Source organism: Eulemur rufifrons, chromosome 7 (genome assembly GCF_041146395.1).
Source record: "Eulemur rufifrons isolate Redbay chromosome 7, OSU_ERuf_1, whole genome shotgun sequence".
NCBI lineage: Eukaryota > Metazoa > Chordata > Mammalia > Primates > Lemuridae > Eulemur > Eulemur rufifrons.
Window position 1 is genome coordinate 140,144,522 of NC_090989.1, and position 21,304 is coordinate 140,165,825.

General features: G+C 36.2%; 1 protein-coding gene across 8 annotated transcripts in view; it reads left to right on the forward strand.

The window, feature by feature from the left end:
* Positions 1–21,304, forward strand: part of CNOT10 (CCR4-NOT transcription complex subunit 10) — a 74,262-nt gene that overhangs the window by 16,702 nt on the left and 36,256 nt on the right. For 7 of the 8 annotated variants that reach the window (XM_069473362.1, XM_069473365.1, XM_069473363.1 and 4 more), the window contains exons 2-8: positions 3,728–3,822; positions 4,846–5,007; positions 9,510–9,660; positions 14,873–15,015; positions 17,281–17,367; positions 17,907–17,990; positions 19,641–19,758. In XM_069473362.1, the coding sequence (XP_069329463.1) occupies positions 3,728–3,822; positions 4,846–5,007; positions 9,510–9,660; positions 14,873–15,015; positions 17,281–17,367; positions 17,907–17,990; positions 19,641–19,758 (840 nt within the window). The remainder of the gene's footprint in view (positions 1–3,727; positions 3,823–4,845; positions 5,008–9,509; positions 9,661–14,872; positions 15,016–17,280; positions 17,368–17,906; positions 17,991–19,640; positions 19,759–21,304) is intronic. The other variant, XM_069473364.1, reaches the window with a different exon arrangement.

The following is a 21,304-nucleotide window of genomic DNA, read 5'->3' on the forward strand; positions in this document are numbered from 1 at the left end:
CTGGTTTATGTCATCAGTAAGGCTTCTGGTCAACAGTAGGCTATTAGTAAAGCTTTGAGAGATTTCTTTATTTCATAATTTTTTTGTAGAGACAGATTTCGCTATGTTACCCAGGCTGGTCTCAAACTCCTGGCCTCGAGCAATCCTCCTGCCTCAGCCTCCCAAAGTGCTGAGACTATAGGCATGAGCCAATGCTCCCAGCCAGTTTGGGGAGATTTAAAAGTTATACATGGATTTTTCATTGCACAGGGGGTCAATCCTCAAGTTGTTCAAGGATCAGCTGTATTTACATCCTATCTCCTTGAGGAGTCTCTGAGTTTCATGAGTGCTAGAACCTTGTCTTTATGCTTCATGTTTGTATCCCTAGCATACAGAACAGTGTTTGACCCATGGTAGTCCTTTGGCTATTTATTAATTAAATGAATGGCTTGAATTTATTGTATATGAGCCAAACTATCACACTTAAAAATAATAGGCAAGCAATATAGAAGCTGTTACATGGACAACCTTCAGTTGAACAACTTTTAATTAAGAATACCCTTATATTAATATAAAAATCCCAATTAGGTTACATATATTGCCTTTGCCCCACCCAAGTCAGAGCTTTAAGCATGTTCTTCCCCCCCATTTAATGGGCACCACACCCATAAAATGTGAATATACCCATCCCTCTCCCCCCAAGGATCCTTGTGTTGATGGAAACGTGTATCTTAAGTGTATCATTGTCAATATGCTGAGTGAGATATTGTACTATAGTTTTAGAAGATGTTACCCATTGGGGGAAACTGGGTAAAGAATACAAGGGATAGTTCTGTATTATGTCTTACAACTGCATATGAATCTACAATGATCTCCGAATAAAAAGTTTAACGTAAAAAACAGTCTAGGTGAAGAAAATATGGATGTTCATCGTATATCCTTTCAGCTTTTCTGTAGGTATGAAAATTTTCAAAATTTGTGAGGAGGGCTGAGTGGAGATAAAAAGATCTAAAAAATAATAGAAAAGTAGATTGGAGGTTTTTTTAAAGTCAAAAGAAAGTTTTCTAAGTGGAAAAAATGTTTGTAAATCTTAGAAGAAAACAGTTAAAGACAACTTGTATGTTGAGATCAGTACCTTAGGGAAAAGCAAGAAATGTCATGGGTAGGTATCCTAAATTTTGAAGTTAAAGATAAAGTTAAAATAATCCATGGCATTATAGATAGCTATGCCTTCTCAAGGACCGTGGCTTGCTTTCCCACCTGCCATTCTTGTTCCCTAAGTCTTATTAATATTACAGCGTTGGATAAATGTGAAAGGGGCTAAAAGATTTTGAAGCCTGTTTCAAAACAGTTTTAAAGAGCTTAACAGTTTTTTATGGTCCATTGATGTATTAGGCAACTATTTAACAGCTCTGTAGATGAGAGGTTAACTGGAAGTATTTATTATTAATTCAACTTTTATAACTTATTTTGCCTCTTCTTTGCTTTAAAAAAATTAAAAATCATGTCTATTTCTCTGTGCAGAAATATGAACCATGATTTTAAATTCTAGTTATGTTTCATGTCTACTACTATGTAATTTACAGTTGAAGGTTTGAAGTTTGTGAGAACTAAATAAGCATCATTCTTCTGTCTCCAAAGAGACAGCTTCCATTGACTTGTCTTACATCAATGCTCCAAATCCCAAGGAGAAGAAAATGGAGAAAAGATTTCTGCAAACCTCTCCCCTCCAAAAATCATCTACCACAAATTAGGCTTAGTCTAGAAAGATCCATAGAGAACAGGAAGTGATATAATTTTACTGTGTTGTGCTCACAAACTTTGGGAGTGATGACTACTCTTCTTAGTGTACTTTAAAAACTGCTGAAGCATTTGTCAGAGCCCTTTAAAGTGTTACACTTACATGCTTTTGTTTTGAGTACAGTTTTAGATTTGGTTCAGCTGAAATTTTTACCTTTATTTTGGAATTCTGTTTACAAAATAAAAAAAGAAAACAAAGTAATGCCTGTAATCCCAGTTCTTTGGGAGGCCAAGGTGAGGAGAATCACTTGAGCTCAGGAGTTTTGAGACCAGCCTGGGCAACATAGCGAGACCCTATCTCTATAAAAAATAAAAATAAAAAAGCTATGCATGGTGGTGTGTGCCTATAGTCCTAGCTACTCAGGAGGCTGAGTTGGAAAGACTGCTTGAGCCCAGGAGTTTGAGGTTACAGTAATCTGTGACTGTGCCACTGTGCTCTAACCTAGGTGACAGAGGAAGACTTTGTCTTTGGGGGAAAAAAAAACAAAAACAGGATCTAATTTTTAAAATAATAAATTTAATTTACCATTTAATTAGTGGGGTAGGAGATAGTTTTCCCATCTAAACAGATTATTAATCTTTCTTTACTTAGAATGTAAATGGACTTAATCATGTTAAAAAAAACTTTTTAAATGTGTCAATCATTGGCTTTTGGATTTCCAAGCCTACAAAAACATTCTTTGCCTGGAAATTAAGTGAGCTCTTTTCTTTTTCTTTTTTTTTATTAGCCTGAAATCCATACTGAGCTCTTATCAATGTAGTTTTCTAATTGTTAAATATTATTACTTTCCAACTAGATTACTAAACCTCTTGAAGACGTTGTAGGTGTATTTATACTCTGCTTGTATCTCCAGGACCTGGCATGTTTTCTTGAATATGTGGGAGTCTGTATGTTGCTGGCTGGCATTCTCAGCTTGATTGTCCTGATCAGCAGAGCTTATAGTCCTTATTTAAGTGGGCGGGTTTTCATTTTGTTTCACCAAGACCAAGGAAAACATTTCAGGTTTTCAGAGGAGTGGCTTCTTACTCGCTTATAACACTGATTGGCTGTTGTTGAGAAAGCTCTAATTTTGGCAACTTTATTAGGAAGAAGACATTTAAGAAGAAAACTGGAGACAAATTCACTGTACAATAGTCCCCCTTATCCTCAGGGAATACATTCCAAGACTCCCAGAGGATGCTTGATACTACAGATAGTACTGAACTTTGCTCTTTTGCCCAGGCTAGAGTACAGTGGCATAGCTCACTGCAGCCTCGAACTCCTGGGCTCAAACAATCTCACCTCAGCCTCCTTAGTAGTTGGGAATACAGGTGTATGCCACCACATCCAGCAAAGTTTTTTTATTTTTGTAGAGACGAGTTCTCACTGTGTTGCCTGTGCTGGTCTCTAACTCCTGGGCTCAAGCGATCCTCCCACTGAGCTCAGCCTCTAGAGTAGCTGGGATTACAAGTACTATACTATTAATATGTTTTTTTCTCCACATACATACCTGTGATAATACTTATAAATTAAGCTAGCAAGAGATTAACAACAATAACTAATAATAAAATAGAACAGTTAATATACAATAATTAAAGTTATCTGAAAGTGGTCCCTCTTTGCCCAGAATATCTTATTGTACTATACTCATCCTTGTGATCTGTCGACCTGATAACCAAGATGGCTACTAGGTAACTAACGGGTGGGTATTACATACAGCATTGAATGCTGGACAAAGAGATGATTCACGTCCTGGGTGGAATGGAGTGGGATAGTTAGTGATGGCACGAGATTTCATCGTGCTATTCAGAATAGTGCATGGTTTTAAACTGTAGAATTGTTAGTTTCTGGAATTTTCTATTTGATATTTTCGGACCGTGGTTGACCTCGGGTAACTGAAACCATGGATAAGGAAAGACTACTGTACAATTTTATTTCTAAAGAACTGTAAAACTTGTGTGTTTGCAGATCAGGGAGCAGAGAAGCACGAAGGCACAGGTCAGTCCTCTGGGATCACTGATCAAGAGAAGGAGTTTTCTACCAATGCTTTCCAAGCTTTCACGGTAGGCTTTGACTTCTCTTAATCTGCTCAGATTATAGGACCCTGCCAAGTATGAATCTTTTTATGGTGAATTTTTAAATTTATTTCTCCTATAATCATTCAAGAATTAAGTTTCGAAAGAAGTAGGTTTAATTTTAAAATAAAGACAAATATCTTAGAGTTTAACTAAATATGGTGAAGGAATGGGAGTAATTTGAGCCATTCCCAAGTTTTTGTGTTTTCATAAACATGTTTTAACGTGTTACTAAGTCTTTTAAATTTAGATTTGTAAGTATGTGGGTCAGTCTTTTCGTTTCACTACTCTGGTCAATTCTTTTTTTTTAATTTACTTTAAAATGGAACCTTAAAAGTTTATTGTCAGAATTTTAACTTTTCTAACATTGAATGATATGAGAGAAAAATCTTATTTGATTTTTAAGAGCCGAGTTTGGTGACACGCACCTGTAGTCCCAGCTACTCAGGAGACTGAAGTGGGAAAACCACTTGAGCCCAGGAGTTCAAGGCTGCAGTGTGCTAGGGTCACCCCTGTGAATAGCCACTGCACTCCAGCCTCGGCAACATAGCAAGACTCCATCTCTTAAAAAAAAAAAAAAAAAAAAAATAGTAATAATAATGATTATCAGTTTACAGACATGTAAGCAGAGCTTGGTACTTAAGTATTCAAAGTATACTTACTAGAAATTAAAACTTGGAGTGATTAATATTATTTTTCTTGGCTAGTTTCAACTATTTATACTCTGCTAGCAATATATTAATACACATATACCAGTATATCTATTATATCTATATATGTACCTTATAGATACATGTGTCAGTGTCAGAGTTTGAGTCTTAGTAAGGAAATGTCTACAGTTTAACTGACATGAATATTTGCTTTATCTAGCAATTTTGATTAGTATATTAGGAGGATTATCTTTTTAAGAATTTTTATGATAAAGATAAGTGAAATATATATGGAATGATGTATTGTTCTTAAAGCTGGTGTGTAATTTTGTGTGTATGTGTGTCATTTTTTTTTTTTTAGTCTGGAAATTATGATGCCTGTCTACAACACCTTGCGTGTCTACAAGATATAAACAAAGATGATTATAAAATAATTTTGAATACAGCAGTAGCTGAGTTTTTTAAAAGTAACCAAACAACAACAGATAATTTGAGACAAACACTTAACCAGCTGAAGAATCAGGTGATACACAAATGAATTTAACTATAAATTGTTAAATTTTGTTCTGTTCTTTAATTTGTGAAATATAAATCATTAAGGAAAATAAATGTGACTTCTTATGTGATATTGGTAGCATAATTTTTTATGTATCTGAAACATTTGTTGGTATTAATTTTATTTTTATAAAATTAGTATTCCAGGAAATGAAAGGTATGTTGTCTGATTTTTTAAATTGGATTTTTAATTAACTTGAACATAATAGTTTAATATATCATATTTGATTGAGCTTTAGAGTTTTGAGAAAGAGTTAAAGTAAAACTATATGAAGCAGTTTAGCTACTGAGATAGATCTTGTTTATAACTGCAAAAATCTAATTACATATAATGTCAGGTTGTTTTAGCTTTTTGTATCAGGAGATGATTAATTAAATAGATACTCTGATTTACATCTAGTTTGGGACTTGAATCGGTTATTGGTCTGGCCATAACAGTAATACTTCTCGTTGCTAACAGTGATAGTGCTTATAGGATCAGCTAGCAAACATTAAGTGCTCACTGTGTGACAGGGCCCTGCTACATCTCATTTGTTGCAACATCTCATTTATTCTTCTCAGTTGCCCTATGAAGTAGCTACTTTAATTTTCTCATTTTATGGGTGGGAAAGCTGAAGCACAGATAGCTGTGTAAAGTGCCCAAAGACACTAAGCTTTTAAATAATAAGAGCTACATGAACCCAGTTCTGTTTGACTCTAGAGACTGCACATTTAAATTACTGCTTCATGCTGTTGGGGGTCTTGAGACCCTTTGAAGCTCCTGCCGTAATAGTCATGAGTACTACTATGCCATACAGCATCATCCTAAAACATGGTACAGTTAGAAATAAGTGATCCCTTTGAGCTCTTCATAATTCTTTATAGGAGTAAATTAATTTTAAAACTCCATTAAAATTCTTCAACAAAATGAAAATAATAGCCAACATTTATTTAATGCTTACTTGATGCCAGATTCTATATTAAATGCCTTTTATGCCTTACATAGTGTGCACATTCACCTCTTGAGACAGGTACTTGTTATCTCAGTTTTAAAACTGGGGTTTAGGGGACTGGTTGTGGTGGCTCACACCTATAATCCTAGCACTCTGGGAGGCTGAGGCAGGTGGATCATTTGAGCTCAGGAGTTTGAGACCAGCCTGAGCAAGAGTGAGACCCTGTCTCTGCTAAAAAAAAAATAGAAAGAAATTAGCTGGACAACTGAAAATATATAGAAAAAATTAGCCCGGCATGGTGGCGCATGCCCGTAGTCCTAGCTACTTGGGAGGCTGAGGCAGAAGGATCGCTTGAGCCCAGAAATTGGAGGTTGCCATGAGCTAGGCTGATGCCACAGCACTCTAGCCCAGGCAACGGAATGAGACTCTGTCTCAAAAAAAAAAACAAAACACACTGGGGTTTAGGAAGTCTAATAGTTTTAATTTATACAGCGAGTAAGGGGAGGAGGAGGGTATGAAGCAGGCTTTCCGACTTTTGAGGCTGTTCTTGTAACCGCCTCAGTCTTCATAAATTTATATGTCATCACATTCATCATTGCTCCAGTGTTACTACTTATGACTTTATCTGGAGTTCCAGAATCAAAGGAAAGATGATATTTGCTGATATCTAGTACATGCGCCCTGTGACCTCATAGATAATTTCTTCCTGGACAGATTTGATTGGTCTTTGAACACAAGTTCAGCCTTAATTTTTTTTTTAAATAAGGGGCTCCTGCAAACTTCCTGTTAGGCCTGGAAAATGGCTTTTTAAAATCTTTTCACCAGCTTTTATTCTTAATAAGGTTTGTTCAGTGCCTTCCAGCTCTTAATTTTCCTAGAATTTTTATGCTTCCTAGAGGTTCCTGGCTTCTTTAAATCATACTTCTGTCCACAGCCACATGTCTTGGCAACAGTGACATACCTTTTCAACCTATTCCACTTTCATTACTGTTTTACCTCATTTAATGAGTAGTTTTTATTCTGGCTGAAGCAATTACTAGACTATTTTGGTGAATCATAGAAAATGTGATTAAATTATTCACATAAGTTCAGCTGTTGCTGAATTCAAAACTCCTTAGTTTATCTAAAAGCTTCCTTTCTGGCTAAGAATTAACCTTTTCTTAGCTCATTCTCCATTACATAAGTATTAATATAAGAAGAGTTGCTTTTCTTTGGACTTTGAAGTTTCTCTGTCTAAAGAGACTGTTGTTAATTCCTTGAAGATAGTGACTCCTCTAGACACACATGTTGCTCATCTAGGCCCACTTGCTAACATTTGAACCCTCTTGTCAAACTTCACCACATGGGTGATTGAAATTTGTCAAAATCCAATTACAAATCACTGTGTGGCGTGAACCTTGAGGTTCCTTGCCATTAGCCAAACCAAGATTGTAAAGTCCATGTACTGTGCATCAGAGTTCTACTGCATGATTTAGAGAAAGGTCAGTCTTAGAATAACTTAACATTTTACAATAATTCATTGCAGTCTTTGTAATGATGAAGAATCATTAGTTTAAATACAGGTAGACTTCAATTTCATGTGTTATATAGAATTATGGAATGGTTGTGAAACTTGATTAAAATTTAAAAGCCTATTGCTGGGGTGATGGGCACCTTTATAGCCCCGATTCAAGCATTACAAAAGTTATCCATGTAACAAAAACATTTGTACCCCATTGAAATAAAAAAAAAGAAGTGTAAGATCAGAATGGCACAAATACTTAAGATTATTTCTATTTCATTTTCATCATTCTTTCTTTAAAAATGGATATCTAAAGATTCCATCAGTTAATAAAAAACAAACTGTTCTGAAAACAAACAATCCTATTGCTACAGCTTGCAGAAGGAGTTATACAGTTTTAAATTGCAAATGTCATTAGCTTTAAAATGCAATGTGTCGTGATTTTTTAAAATTTTGGTATCAGTTATAGATATTAGGGTTCTACCAAAGCCTCTAAAAGCCTATTCTTTTTTTTTTTTTTTTTTTAGACAGCGTCTCACTCTGTTGCCCGGGCTAGAGTGCCATGGCATCAGCCTCGCTCACAGCAACCTCAAACTCCTGGGCTCAAGCGATCCTCCTGCCTCAGCCTCCCGAGTAGCTGGGACTACAGGCATGCGCCACCATGCCCAGCTAATTTTTTCTGTATATATTTTTAGTTGTCCATATAATTTCTTTCTATTTTTAGTAGAGACGGGGTCTCGCTCTTGCTCAGGCTGGTCTTGAACTCCTGAGCTCAAACAATCCACCCACCTCGGCCTCCCAGAGTGCTAGGATTACAGACGTGAGCCACTGCACCCGGCCTAAAAGCCTATTCTAACCATCATGTGTGACATAGTGTATTTTTGTTGTTTATTACTTTAAAAAATCTAATCTTTTTTTACTATGGGAACAAAACCTAAAAATATACTTCATAGCCATATGGCCTTGGTCAAGGTAATTAAGCTTTTCTGTGCTGATTTCCTTATTTATAAAATAAAAATGAAATCTGTGTCCTAGAAGTATGGTGAGGATTAACGTATAAAAGGTTTAACATAGCAAACCTGGCACGTGGTAAGTAGTTAGCTATTGTTGTTAATGTTTAAATTTTACTTTAGTTTTTACAAAATGGAGTCAAACTGTGTATACTGCATTACGTTTTTATGGGAAAGGTCATTTTGAATTTTGCCCACTCCCCGTGTAGCCTCTTGCCGCTCATGAAATTAGAAAGTGGAATCCCACTTGTCCATGTCTGCAAAGGCTTGGGGGTCCCCGCCCAGCTGAAGATGTCAGATTTCATCGTTCTACGCCCTTTTTTGTTCCCTGTCCCCAATTCCCCTCAATAAAGTGGTTTGACTGGCACCCCCCAAAAAATAAGAAAGTGGGAATCCCACTCGGAAACCATGCTGGCAGTTAAAACAAGGAACATATCTTCACCACGGAAAAGAGGAGGATCACCCTGCCTTTTGCTGAGTACTTAATAAAGTCCCAACAAAATGTTTTACTTGGCCAGGTGTGGTAGCTCACTCCTGTAATCCTAGCATTTTATGAGGCTGAGGTGGAAGGAACCCCTTACGCCAGGAGTTCGAGACCAGCCTGGGCAACATAGCAAGACTCTGTCTCTACAAAAACTAGAAAAATTAGCCAAGTGTGGTGGCACACGTCTGTAGCCCCAGCTATGTCTGAGACAGGAGGATCACTTGAGTTCAGGACTTGAGATTGCAGACTATGATCGAGTCACTGCACTCCAGCCTGGGCAATAAAGCAAGACCCTGTCTCAAAAAAATAAATAAAATTTAAAAAATAAAAAGTTTACTTAACAGAATTTTATTATGTATGAAACGGACAAATGAAATAATTTTTAGTATGTGAGAGTAAAAATCTAGAGCTGCTGTTGAAAGTATGGAAAAATTCAGAATAAGAATATTGGCCTGTGTTTCTGTTTACTCGTGTGAATTCTTTGACTTTCGTTCTTTATTTACTTAATGTTGTTAGAATACAGTCTCTGTTGATTGTTTATAGGTCCACTCAGCTGTTGAAGAAATGGATGGATTAGATGATGTTGAAAACAGCATGTTGTATTATAATCAAGCAGTCATTCTGTATCATCTGCGGCAGTATACAGAAGCAATATCAGTTGGTGAAAAACTTTATCAATTCATAGAACCTTTTGGTATGTTGTCAGTCAAATCAAAAATTTCCCTATCTTTTCATACTTGCAAACCTATATCAGAGAATTACATGTCACTATTTAAAGAAAAACAGAAAAGCTGTGTCAGCTTTTCTTAATAGTTAGAAAAGACAAAAATATAATCCAGATTTTCTTTTAGTACCCCTTCCTTCCCAAAGTTTGAAGGTAACTATTGTTGGAAAATGCTGGACTTAACTGATTTTTATGTTTTCTGTTTAAACACTACCTTATTTGCCTGATCCATTCTTACTTTAGTACATTAAGGAAGGAGCATTTTGGAATGTTAGGGGACAGTGTAGTATTTCACTTTTGCATATTGCCTAACTGAAATTTTTGTGGATAATCATGGAGTAGGTGGAATGGAACTGTGTTAGCTTTTCTGTTCTCTTACCTAGCTTACTATTACTATTTATAGATTCAATAGAAGCAATAAGATAAGGGCAAAGGAAAAAAGAGCAGCAAAGGGAAAGCTAGACCCAGGAAATGGTTAGAGAGGGCTGTTGGTTTCCAGCTCACAAGTAGTCAGATTTCATTTGTGAGTCACATTTTTGTCTTTTCTCCTTGGTTACTTTCTTTTAAATTCAAAACACTAATGGGAATTCCTAACTTAAGAACATCTAATTGCTGATGTGATTACCACAGGACAAGTGGTGTGGTGGTGTGATGGCTCTCTGTGGTGCTTTGAGAAGAATTAGAGGGTCTCCCTTTGTTGACAGTTGGTTGAACAGCTGGTTACTGTGGCTTCAGGCAGCCATTTTTAAGTGTTTCTCTTCTTTCCCTCAATCCTGAGGCCTTGGTGGCTGGACAGATTGGGCAAGAGAGACATCAGTTGTAAGGGATTGTGTAATTAATGACCAGTTCCTTCTGTGTGGCTAGAAATCAGAATATACTCCTAGGATGACACGTTTATTTCTATAAAGCTACTGTTATTGATGCTTTTTAGAATTCTTGGAACAGTTCATACAATCCTGTTTGTATGCACTGTGGCTCAACAGAATATAGCAATCAACTGGTCAGTATTCACATCCATTTTTCTTCTTTGAAAATTATTTTGGCTTTTTTTAACTTCTACAACTCAAATTTTTTTTTTTTTAAAAGACTTTATTGTTTTAGAGTGGTTTTAGGTTCACAGCAACATCAAGAGGAAGGTACAGAAATTTCCCATGTGTTGTTTGGCTCCTTCATCCACTGCCTCTCCCATTATCAGTGCCACCCAACACAGTGGTAAATTTGTTTTAGTTTGTGAACCTACATTGACACATCCTAATGACACAAAGTCCATAGTTTACATTGGGGTTCACTCTTGGTGTTGTACATCCTATGGGTTTGGACAAATGTATCCACTTAGAGTATCATATAGCATATTTTCACTGCCCTAAAAATTCTGTGTTCTTCCTTTTCATTCCCCCCTTCCCTGTCTTTTTACTGTCTCTATAGTTTTGCCTTTTCCGGAAGGTCAAAGTTGGAATCATAAGTACTCAAATTCTTTTTTTTTTTTTTTTTGAGACAAAGTCTCACTCTGTTGCCTGGGCTAGAGTGCCGTGGTGTCAGCCTAGCTCACAGCAACCTCAAACTCCTGGGCTCAAGCAATCCTTCTGCCTCAGCCTCCTGAGTAGCTGGGACTACAGGCATGCACCACCATGCCCAGCTAATTTTTTCTATATATTTTTAGTTGTCCAGCTAATTTCTTTCTATTTTTCGTAGAGATGGCGTCTCGCTCTTGCTCCGGCTGGTCACAAACTCCTGAACTCAAACGATCCTCCCAGAGTGCTAGGATTACAGGCGTGAGCCACTGCGCCCAGCCCTCAAATTCTTCATACAACATATTTATTCTGCCCGTGGGCCAGTACTGTGGGACAGACACTGTTTTGTTTGGAGATAGTGCAGCGAACCAAATTGAGAAACTCTTTATCTTCATTAAGCTTATATTCTAATGAGAGAAAAAACAACACTGTATATACAGTTGTCCCTCAGTATTCTTGGGGGATTGGTTTTAGTACCCCTCATGGATATCAGAATCCACTGATACTCAAATCCCTTATATGAAATGGGAGTAGTATTTGCATATAACCGACATACATCCTCCCATATACTTTAAATCATCTGTAGGTTACTTTTAAAACCTAATGCAATGTAAATGCTCTGTAAATAGTTGTTATACTGTATTCTTTAGAGACTATAACAAGAAAAAAGTCTATATATATTCAGTACAGATGCAATGATTCTTTTTTTTTTTATCAATCCATGGTTGGTTGAATCCACAGATGCAGAACCCACAGATATGGAAAACTGACTGTATATTGTGAGGTAGTTAGATGCTGTAAAGTTTTATTAGGTTATTAAGTATGAAATGTCCGATTTCCTTAAGTACTAAGTTTGACAATTGATATCTCTGACATTTCATTTTTGACCCTTGGGGGTTGTGTGGTTTTTTTTTTTTGTTTTTGTTTTTGTTTTGTTGTTTTTTTTTTTTTATTGTGAAGGTACATCCTCATTCTTTCATATGCATGTTTTTTGGCTTGTGATTATCTTTCAAATTTTTTTTTTTAGAGCAATTTTCACAAAACTATGGATAAGTCAAAAATTCGTGTTATTTTTGAATATGAGTTCCGTCATGGAACCAATGCAGTGCAGACAGCTCGAAATATCAATGAAGTGTTTGGGAAGGATGTGGCTAATGAACACAGCACACATCAGTGGTTTGAGAAGTTCCATTCTGATGATTTTAATCTTGAAAATGAGCCGCGTGGGTGACCTGAGACCAAGGTGGATAATGATGAGCTGACGGCTGTAATGGAAGTGAATCCATCTCAACCTACACGTGAATTAGCAGCAAGGTTTGACATTACTATTCCGACAATATTGGACCATTGGAAACAAATGGGCAAGGTAAAGAAGCTGGATAGATGGGTTCTGCATAAATTAAATGAGCATCAGAAGAGAAATCATCTCAAAGCTTGCCTTTCTTTGCTGTCACAACATAAAGGCAAACCATTTCTACACCATATTGTTACGTGTGATGAAAAATGGATTCTTTTTGACAATCACAAGCGTTCGGCACAATGGTTGGACGAAGATAAAGTGCAAAACACAATCCAAAACTGAATATTCATCAAAAGCAGCTAACGGTGTCTGTTCGGTGGTCCAGTGCTGGTAGTATTCACTACAGCTTCATGAAACCTGGTCAGTGGATTACAGCGGATATCTACTGCAGCCAGTTGGATGAAATGATGAAGGTACTTGTGATTAAGCAGCCAAGATTGGTCAACAGAGATAGGCCAGTCCTCTTGCAAGACCACATGTTGCAAAAAACAATGCTGCTTAAGCTGCAGAAGCTGGACTTGCAAACTTTCTGTCATCCATTGTATTCATCAGACCTTGCACCAACTACCACTTCTTCCAGGCTTTGGACCACTTCTTGCAAGGAAAAATATTCACTTCTCAACAAGCTGTGGAAAACACCTTTCGTGTTTTCATTGCTACTAGCTCTCCAGGCTTCTTCTCTGCTGGCATAAACAAGCTCTGTTAAGATGGCAAAACTGTGCTGAGAGTTTGGCCTCATACTTTGATTAATTGTACTGCTTGTTTGAGATAAACTACATTTTTGATTCAAAATCAGACATTTCATATTTAATGACCTAATAGCTAAGGTAGTGTAGCAAGGCCTGGGATGAGACAGTATTTGAAAAGAGACCCGAATGGTGGCTCATGCCTTAGTCCCAGCTACTCGGGAGGCTGAGGCAGGAGGATTGCTTAAGCCCAGGAGTTTGAGGTTGCTGTGAGCTAGGCTGACGCCACAGGACTCACTCTCGCCCGGGCAACAGAGCGAGACTCTGTCTCAAAAAAAAAAAAAATGAAAGAAAAGAAAAGAGACCTGAATAAAGAAAGGAGATGAGCCAGCCTCTCAACTCTTTAGAAGGAAAGTATTCCCACCAGAGGTAATGGTATAAATATGCAAAGGACCTGAGCAGAGCAGCAGTGTTTGGTGAGAGGAATGGCAGAGAGGCCATTGTGTGGGGAGAATAGTCAGACACAGAGTCGGAAGTAGCCAGAGGCAGAACAGGTAGCTTAGAGAAGGACTTATTACTGTCTTAGGTGTAATGAGAAGCCCTTTTATGTATGTATGACATTTTTACACTAACTATGTTGATTTTAGTTTTAAATGGAATCCACTCTTTAAAGGCTTTTGAAATTTCCTGTTCTTGGTTGTTGCAGCTGCCTTTCAGACCTTACTTTTCCTTTGTATTTTTCCTTTTCTCTTTTTTGAAAGGAAGATAGTTTTATGTCACACCAAGTTACCTTTCCTCTCTTTTTTGGGCCCTTCTTCCTTTGCGAGCTTTGTCTTTATATTTTCCTCTTGGCGGTCTCAATTGTCTGATATACTCCAATCCACACCTTTCTTCTTGTGCTTCTGTAATCAGATTATTTCCTTTTTACATTTCTGTGACCTAGGAAAGAAATCTATTTCATAGATTCATGGAGGTTTTTAGAGTTAAAAGGAACCTCAAAAGGTCCCCTGTTCCACCTGTCTTTCGGCAGGTGATGCATTCTCCCCATTTTACAGGTCAGCCAACTGAGGTCTGAAAAGTTAAATGGTGTATAGAGACCACACATCTAGTTAGTGGCAGAGTTGAGTATCCTTTATCCAAAATGTTTGGGATCAGAAGTGTTTTGGATTTGGGATTTTTTTTTTTTTTTTTTTTTGAATGTTTGTGTTGTACTGGCTGGTTCAGCATCCCTTATCTGAAAATCAGAAATCCAAAACGCTCCAATGTGCATTTTCTTTGAGTGTCAAGATGACACTCAGAAAGTTTCAGATTTTGGAGCATTTTGAATTTTCGGTTTCAGATTTTCAAATTAAGAATACTCAACCTATACTGGAATTCTGATTTTCTTTCGCCTAAAGTAATGTTCCTCATTGTATGTGCTAGTGTTTAGTAAATATTTTGCCAAAGAAGATTCAGTCCCTGGACTCTCTGAAATGAGAGGCCTTGTGATGCCTAATAGAATAACATTGTTTGCGTTGAAAGTTGCTTGCATTCATGGCTCTAGGTGATATACATTCATTTGAGTAAAGACTTAAACTGCTTTTTAAAGCTTTGCATCCTTTTGTAGGGGGAGCAGGGGTAGTCTGAGATATGTATTTCACTTTGTCTTGTGACTTTACTTTTCCTGTGTTTTGTTTTTTCCCCAGAAGAAAAATTTGCCCAAGCAGTGTGTTTTTTGCTGGTAGACCTGTATATATTAACCTACCAAGCTGAGAAAGCTTTGCATCTTCTTGCTGTCCTAGAAAAAATGATTTCACAGGGTAACAATAACAAAAATGGAAAGAATGAGGTGAGTATTCAGAGATGATCAGACTAAAATTTAAAATATTAATATTTGCGGTTATGAAATATTTTAACAGCTTTATTGAAATATAAATATCATAAACTTTACCATTTTTAAAAGTAAAGTTTTAAAAGTTCATTGTTTTTTAGTGTACTCACAGAGTTGTACAACTGTGACCACTGTGTAATTCCAGAACATTTTTATCACCCCAAAAAGAAACCCTGTACCTGTTAGCAGTTGCTCCCCGTTTTCCCCTTCCCTCACCCCATGGCAGCTACTGGTCTACTTTCTGTCTCTGGATTTCCCATTCTGCCATTTCATGTAAATAGAATCATAATATGTGGCCTTTAGTGACTGGCTTCTTTCACTTAGTACAATGCTTCCAAGCTTCCTTTATGTTGTAGCATGTACTTACTCCTTTTTTATGTAGTTCATCCCTTTTTATGGCCAAATAATATTTCATTCATTATATGGATATGCCACATTTTTTAAATTCGTCTGTTGATGGACATTTGGATAGTTTCCTACTTTTTGGCTGTTACAAATAATGCTGCTAGAACATTCATGTACAAATTTTTGTAAGGGTATATGTTTTTAGTTCTCTTGGGTATAACATTTAGGAGCAGAATCACTGGGTTAAATGGTGACTGTATTTAACCTCGGGGAACTACCAAACTGTTTTCCAAAGTGGCTGCACTATCTTACATTCCCACCAGCAAGATTATAATTTCACCAACTCTTGTTGTTGTCTGTCTTTTTAAAAAAAATTTTAGCCATCTTAGTGTGAAGTGATACCTGGTTATACTTTTGATTTGCATTTCCCTAATGACTAAGGATGTGCATTGAACATCTTTTCATGTGCGAGGTGTTATTTTTACAGAATGTAAAAGGTTAGAATATTAAGACTATTGTAATCCATAGTCTAGATAAACAGTGTAGCTTTCATTAGGGAAAATTTCATCATTAAAATTCTTCAAAAGAGGCCGGGCGCGGTGGCTCACGCCTGTAATCCTAGCACTCTGGGAGGCCGAGGTGGGCGGATCGTTTGAGCTCAGGAGTTCGAGACCAGCCTGAGCAAGAGCGAGACCCCATCTCTACTAAAAATAGAAAGAAATTATATGGACAGCTAAAAATATATATAGAAAAAATTAGGCGGGCATGGTGGTGCATGCCTGTAGTCCCAGCTACTCGGGAGGCTGAGACAGGAGGATCGCTTGAGCTCAGGAGTTTGAGGTTGCTGTGAGCTAGGCTAACGCCACGGCGCTCACTCTAGCCTGGGCAACAGAGTGAGACTCTGTCTCAAAAAAAAAAAAAAAAAAAAAATTCTTCAAAAGAGCATATCTTTATTAGATTAAACTTCACCATGTTCTAATAAGAGACTTGGTGAACAGTAAGAAAACATCCTGGGTCTCACGTTTTTTTCTTTTTCTTTTGCTTCTGGTTATCAAAGGATAGCCCTTGTTTCTTCTGTTCCTGCCCCTTTGTTAAAAAAGGAGTGTTTGCAAGAAACATATTGTCAATATATTTCTGTCTATATGAGCTCTTGAGGTTTAAAAATAAACATCTAGCATTACTTTTTTCAACTTAAGTATCTATATAAGTTGATAAGTGATTTCAGTTGAATAGCCTTAGCATTATTTCTAAATGTGTAGTAAAATATTTCATTTATATTCAGTACTTGAAATACTTGGTGAAATATAATTTAGTTCAGCAGATGCTCGTGTGCTCTACCAAGTTCTAAGGTACTCTGCCAGCTCCCAAGGTGACAAAAATGAAAACATAGCAGTTCTTGCTTTCAAGTATCTCTGGTCTGGGCATAGATTGAGCAATATTTGTTCACGCACAGGGAAGAAGGAGGATAGGGAATGTTTCAGAGGAATTTAGATGTATGATTTGGGCCTTGAAAGATGGTAAGTTTACTAATAAGGTAGGATTTGATGTTGTTGACAGTGTTTATAACACAAAGAGTTTTTAACAAGGGAGCAGTATGATCTGTTCTGAGTTTTAGAAGGATAATCTGAGTTTAGCCCAAATAATATCCATGCTTTTTAAAACAAGCTCATTGTTATGCTCAACTGTGAGCTTCTTGTAAGTAGAGTTTCCTGTCGCCCACTCACCCATTCCAGACTACTGGATCTGAATTTCTGGGAGTAGGATCAGGGATTCTGCATTTTGAAAATGCTCTCTAGGTGATTTACATTAGCTCACTCTGATTTAAATCATGGTAAAAAAATATTTAATTTTGGTAAACTTTATTTCACCACCCTACAGACTGGTAATAACACCAACAAAGATGGATCTAATCATAAAGCTGAAAGTGGAGCTCTAATAGAAGCTGCAAAATCAAAGATACATCAGGTAGTGTAAATTTCAAGGGAGATTATATATCACATATATTTACTTGTGATTATGAAGAATGAAGCAGTGTGATAGGTCATTGAAACCAGTAAATAATTCAAGGCATGTATACCTACTTGGCTTTGAAGTATTGTAGTTCAGAATATGTTTTACTTAAGATGATAATGTAATATGATTTCTTTAAATTACTCTATAAAAGGTTGAGAGAAATGTCCTAGGAATATTGGGTTATAAAATCAGTTTGTGTAATTTTAAAAATCATTGTTAGTTAATCATGTACAGATGAGGACTGATAGGATTTTTGCTTAGAATTTATGTATAAGTTTTATTCTACCATGTTTTTATTAATAGTTTTTTAAAGTACCCTCCAAGATACAGTCAAAATAGAATATTTCAGGTAATTTTAAACTTGCTATGGCAAGTAACCAGTATAACTATGTTGTAAACAGGTTGAGTTAAATGTTCTTAACTAGAAAGAAAAACTTTAGCATATGTAAATCTACCATGGTTGCTACATACTAGCATTTTTTCTTTGACAGTATAAAGTACGAGCTTATATCCAAATGAAATCTCTGAAAGCATGCAAAAGGGAAATCAAGTCAGTTATGAACACAGCTGGAAATGTAAGTTTCTTCTGGACTTTTTGTTTTTCAGTTTGTGACTTTCTTATTTAGACTATGGATATTTGTCAGTTTTAAATAATTTATTTTAGTGTGTTATACATACTACCAGATAGGGAACCTTGGTTTCATAAAATTGGGAAGTAGTGATCATACTGTGTCTGTAGTTTAATACATTTTTTTACTTAAAATTATAACAAAAATTTTCCCTTATGTAGCCTTCAAAATCACCGTCTTAAATAGCTGCTTAGTATTCTGTGAGTGGTTTATCACAACTTACTTAAACATTTTGCTGATATTAGACATTTAGGTTATTTTAGAATTTTTTAGTATTATACTCAAAACATTTGTTAAAGATTTAACAGTCAAATTGTAGCAAAAAATCTGCCTCTTCCAATTGACTTGGCTTGATAATACCTTCAATTTGACTAGTACTGGAGTATTTGAGATACAATTACTCCTTCCTTCCATTCCCTCCACCCTAATCCTCCATTGATAAATAATTTTTAAGATGCTCTAGGGAAGAAACAGAATTGTGAACAATCTTGATGCTTTAGGAAAACTATAAATTTAGAAGTATGAAATCATGAGAAGATACAGTTAGAAATCTCAGGCAGGATCCAGATTTACCACTAGCTTGGTTCTCTTGTGATTTTTGAGAATTGTAGCTTAAACCTGAGGCTAAGAGGGAAAGGCCTAATTAGCCATCCAGGCATTATCAAACCTTTCTTGAGATAAAGAACATAATCCTTGCCTTAAAGGAGGCCATAGTCATAGAGAGACAAACAAAAATAATTATAATTAAGTGTAATAGTCATACCTGAATCAGGAAAAACTTCAAGAGGAAGTGCTGCCACTGAGAATAAGCCTGGAAAGCCCTTGTTTCCCTAGTGACCAGAACTCAGGTGGACAGGGGGCAGAGCAAAGGATGGACTAAGATTTAGAAGCAAAGCCTGTTGGTTAAGCTAAAGTGGATTAATAATGAGACAAGGATTCCAGATGTCCTCCTGGATGGATGTTTAGTTTCCATATCTCTGCATGTTTTTGCACTCAAAATAGGTACTGCTATTTAGAGGCCCTTATACCATGAGGTTCTTTGGAGAAGTGAAAGGTGATCTACAATCCAAAACATCTTTGGAACAGCAAGATTAGAGTTCCTAAATAAGGCATTCTGTTGGAAAATTCTTCGATTCATAGAAGAATTCTTTTTTTTCTATTTAGAAAAGTATTTGATTATCTTTGGATTCTAATGAAAAGTACAATTGTATCTTAAAAAGTATGGACGATAACCAATCTTTCTAATAACCATTAAAAAGAAGGACCTAGTTTGTGTTGTCAAGTTGACTTCCATTTAGTAGTGTAATAGATGAAGGCAGTCGATAATCTACAGACTATATTCTCATATATGTGTTGTATTTATTTTTTAGGTAGCCTTGTAATAATTCTTTCTACAAGGTGCTCTGGGACAGGTTTCAATTTTTAGATTGTAAGAACAGTGAAAAATTTAGAGACTATATACAGTTTTTGTGACCATGACATAATTGATTCATTTATGCTCTTAAACACACACCAGTGCAACAGTATAAGTATTATACCATCTTGCATTAGCCATCTGAAAAAAAATTATGAGTAACTTTTACATTTTCTTTACAGTCTGCACCCTCTCTGTTTCTTAAAAGCAATTTTGAGTACTTAAGGGGCAATTATCGAAAAGCTGTGAAGCTATTAAATAGTTCAAACATTGCTGAGCATCCAGGATTCATGAAAACAGGTAAAAGAAAATTGTGAAATTTTAATATTTTTTCCTCCTGGCTTTTTTACCCCTTTTGGTTGGTGTTTTGCTTTGTTTTTTCCTAAACTACTCTTCACAGCAATTTATGCTAATTTTTCAATGAAAATAAGTTAATATTTCTGCAGAAAATTCCTGGAATTTTAGTTTATCACTTGTTTCCATTTTGGAAGAAGCCTGATTACTTTATTCTTTCATTTTTCTTTAACTTCACTTGCTCTTTCTTTATTTTGTTTTTTAATTCCAGGTTAGAATTTATGTTGAGGCATAAGGTCCTTGGGTAAAGTGAGACCTTTTAAAGAAATGAGATAATGTTTTTACTTTTCCGTTTTCTCTCATAAAAGGAGTGACTAATATGATGATTTCTTTAGGTTATTAAATATATCAAAATATTTCTGCAAGGCCGGGCACGGTGGCTCACGCCTATAATCCTAGCACTCTGGGAGGCCGAGGCGGGAGGATTATTTGAGCTCAGGAGTTCAAGACCAGCCTGAGCAAGAGCGAGACCCCATGTCTACTAAAGAAAAAGAGAAAGAAATTAGCCAAACAAATAAAATTGAAAAAAATTAGCCGGGCATGGTGGCGTGTGCCTGTAGTCCCAGCTACTCGGGCGGCTGAGGCAGGAGGATCGCTTGAGCCCAGGAGTTTGAGGTTACTGTGAGCTAGGCTGACGCCACGGCACTCTAGCCTGGGCAACAGAGTGAGACTCTGTCTCAAAAAAAAAAAAAATTTCTGCAAAGTTAGGAAGATAGTAATTGTTATATTGAATAATAACTATTCTTGCCTCTATTTAGAAAGTCTTATGAATTCCTTGATATTAATGGTAAAATGAAAGGTAAAAATTTTGGCTGTCATTTAGGTTTATGTCCTCACTATTTTGTGGAGAGGGAGAAGAAAAATCAGTTATTCAAGAAATGAGGATAAACTATTAAAAATGTTTGTTTTGCATTCTGTCTGATACATACACAGAGTACACATGCAAATGTGCTCAAACCTTCCCCCATTTACCCTTCCAATTCACTGTAGTCATGGAGGTTGGAAAAGGCAGTTTGTTCCGTTATAATTCTCTTGTGGGTATTCTTTTTGTTCTAAGTACCCATTTTCTAATTCTGCTAAATTTTAATTTTTTATGTTTTCATTATCATAGTATCCCCTCAGAGGCCCACTGACACTCAACATGAAATTATCTCTCAAACTAAAAAGATAATATACTTTGAGAAAATTTTGCTTAGGATTGTCTTGATGCAGATATCAGTGTTGATATTGTCAATCTTTAAAATGAAATCAGAAGCAGGGTGTGTAGTTTACTAGTCAACAGTTATAATCTATTTTTTTTTGTTAGTAGAATTATTGCACCAGTATTGGTGTAAGAGATGGGATGTAACAGTTCTAATGGGAAAGATTTTGATATTTTATGTATTGATATTTTTCATAGTTATTAATTTTGAAATCTTTAATTTGCTTTCCCTACATAAACTTTATTTTTTGCTGCCACTAAAACATGCTTATTAGAGAAAATTCGGAAAAT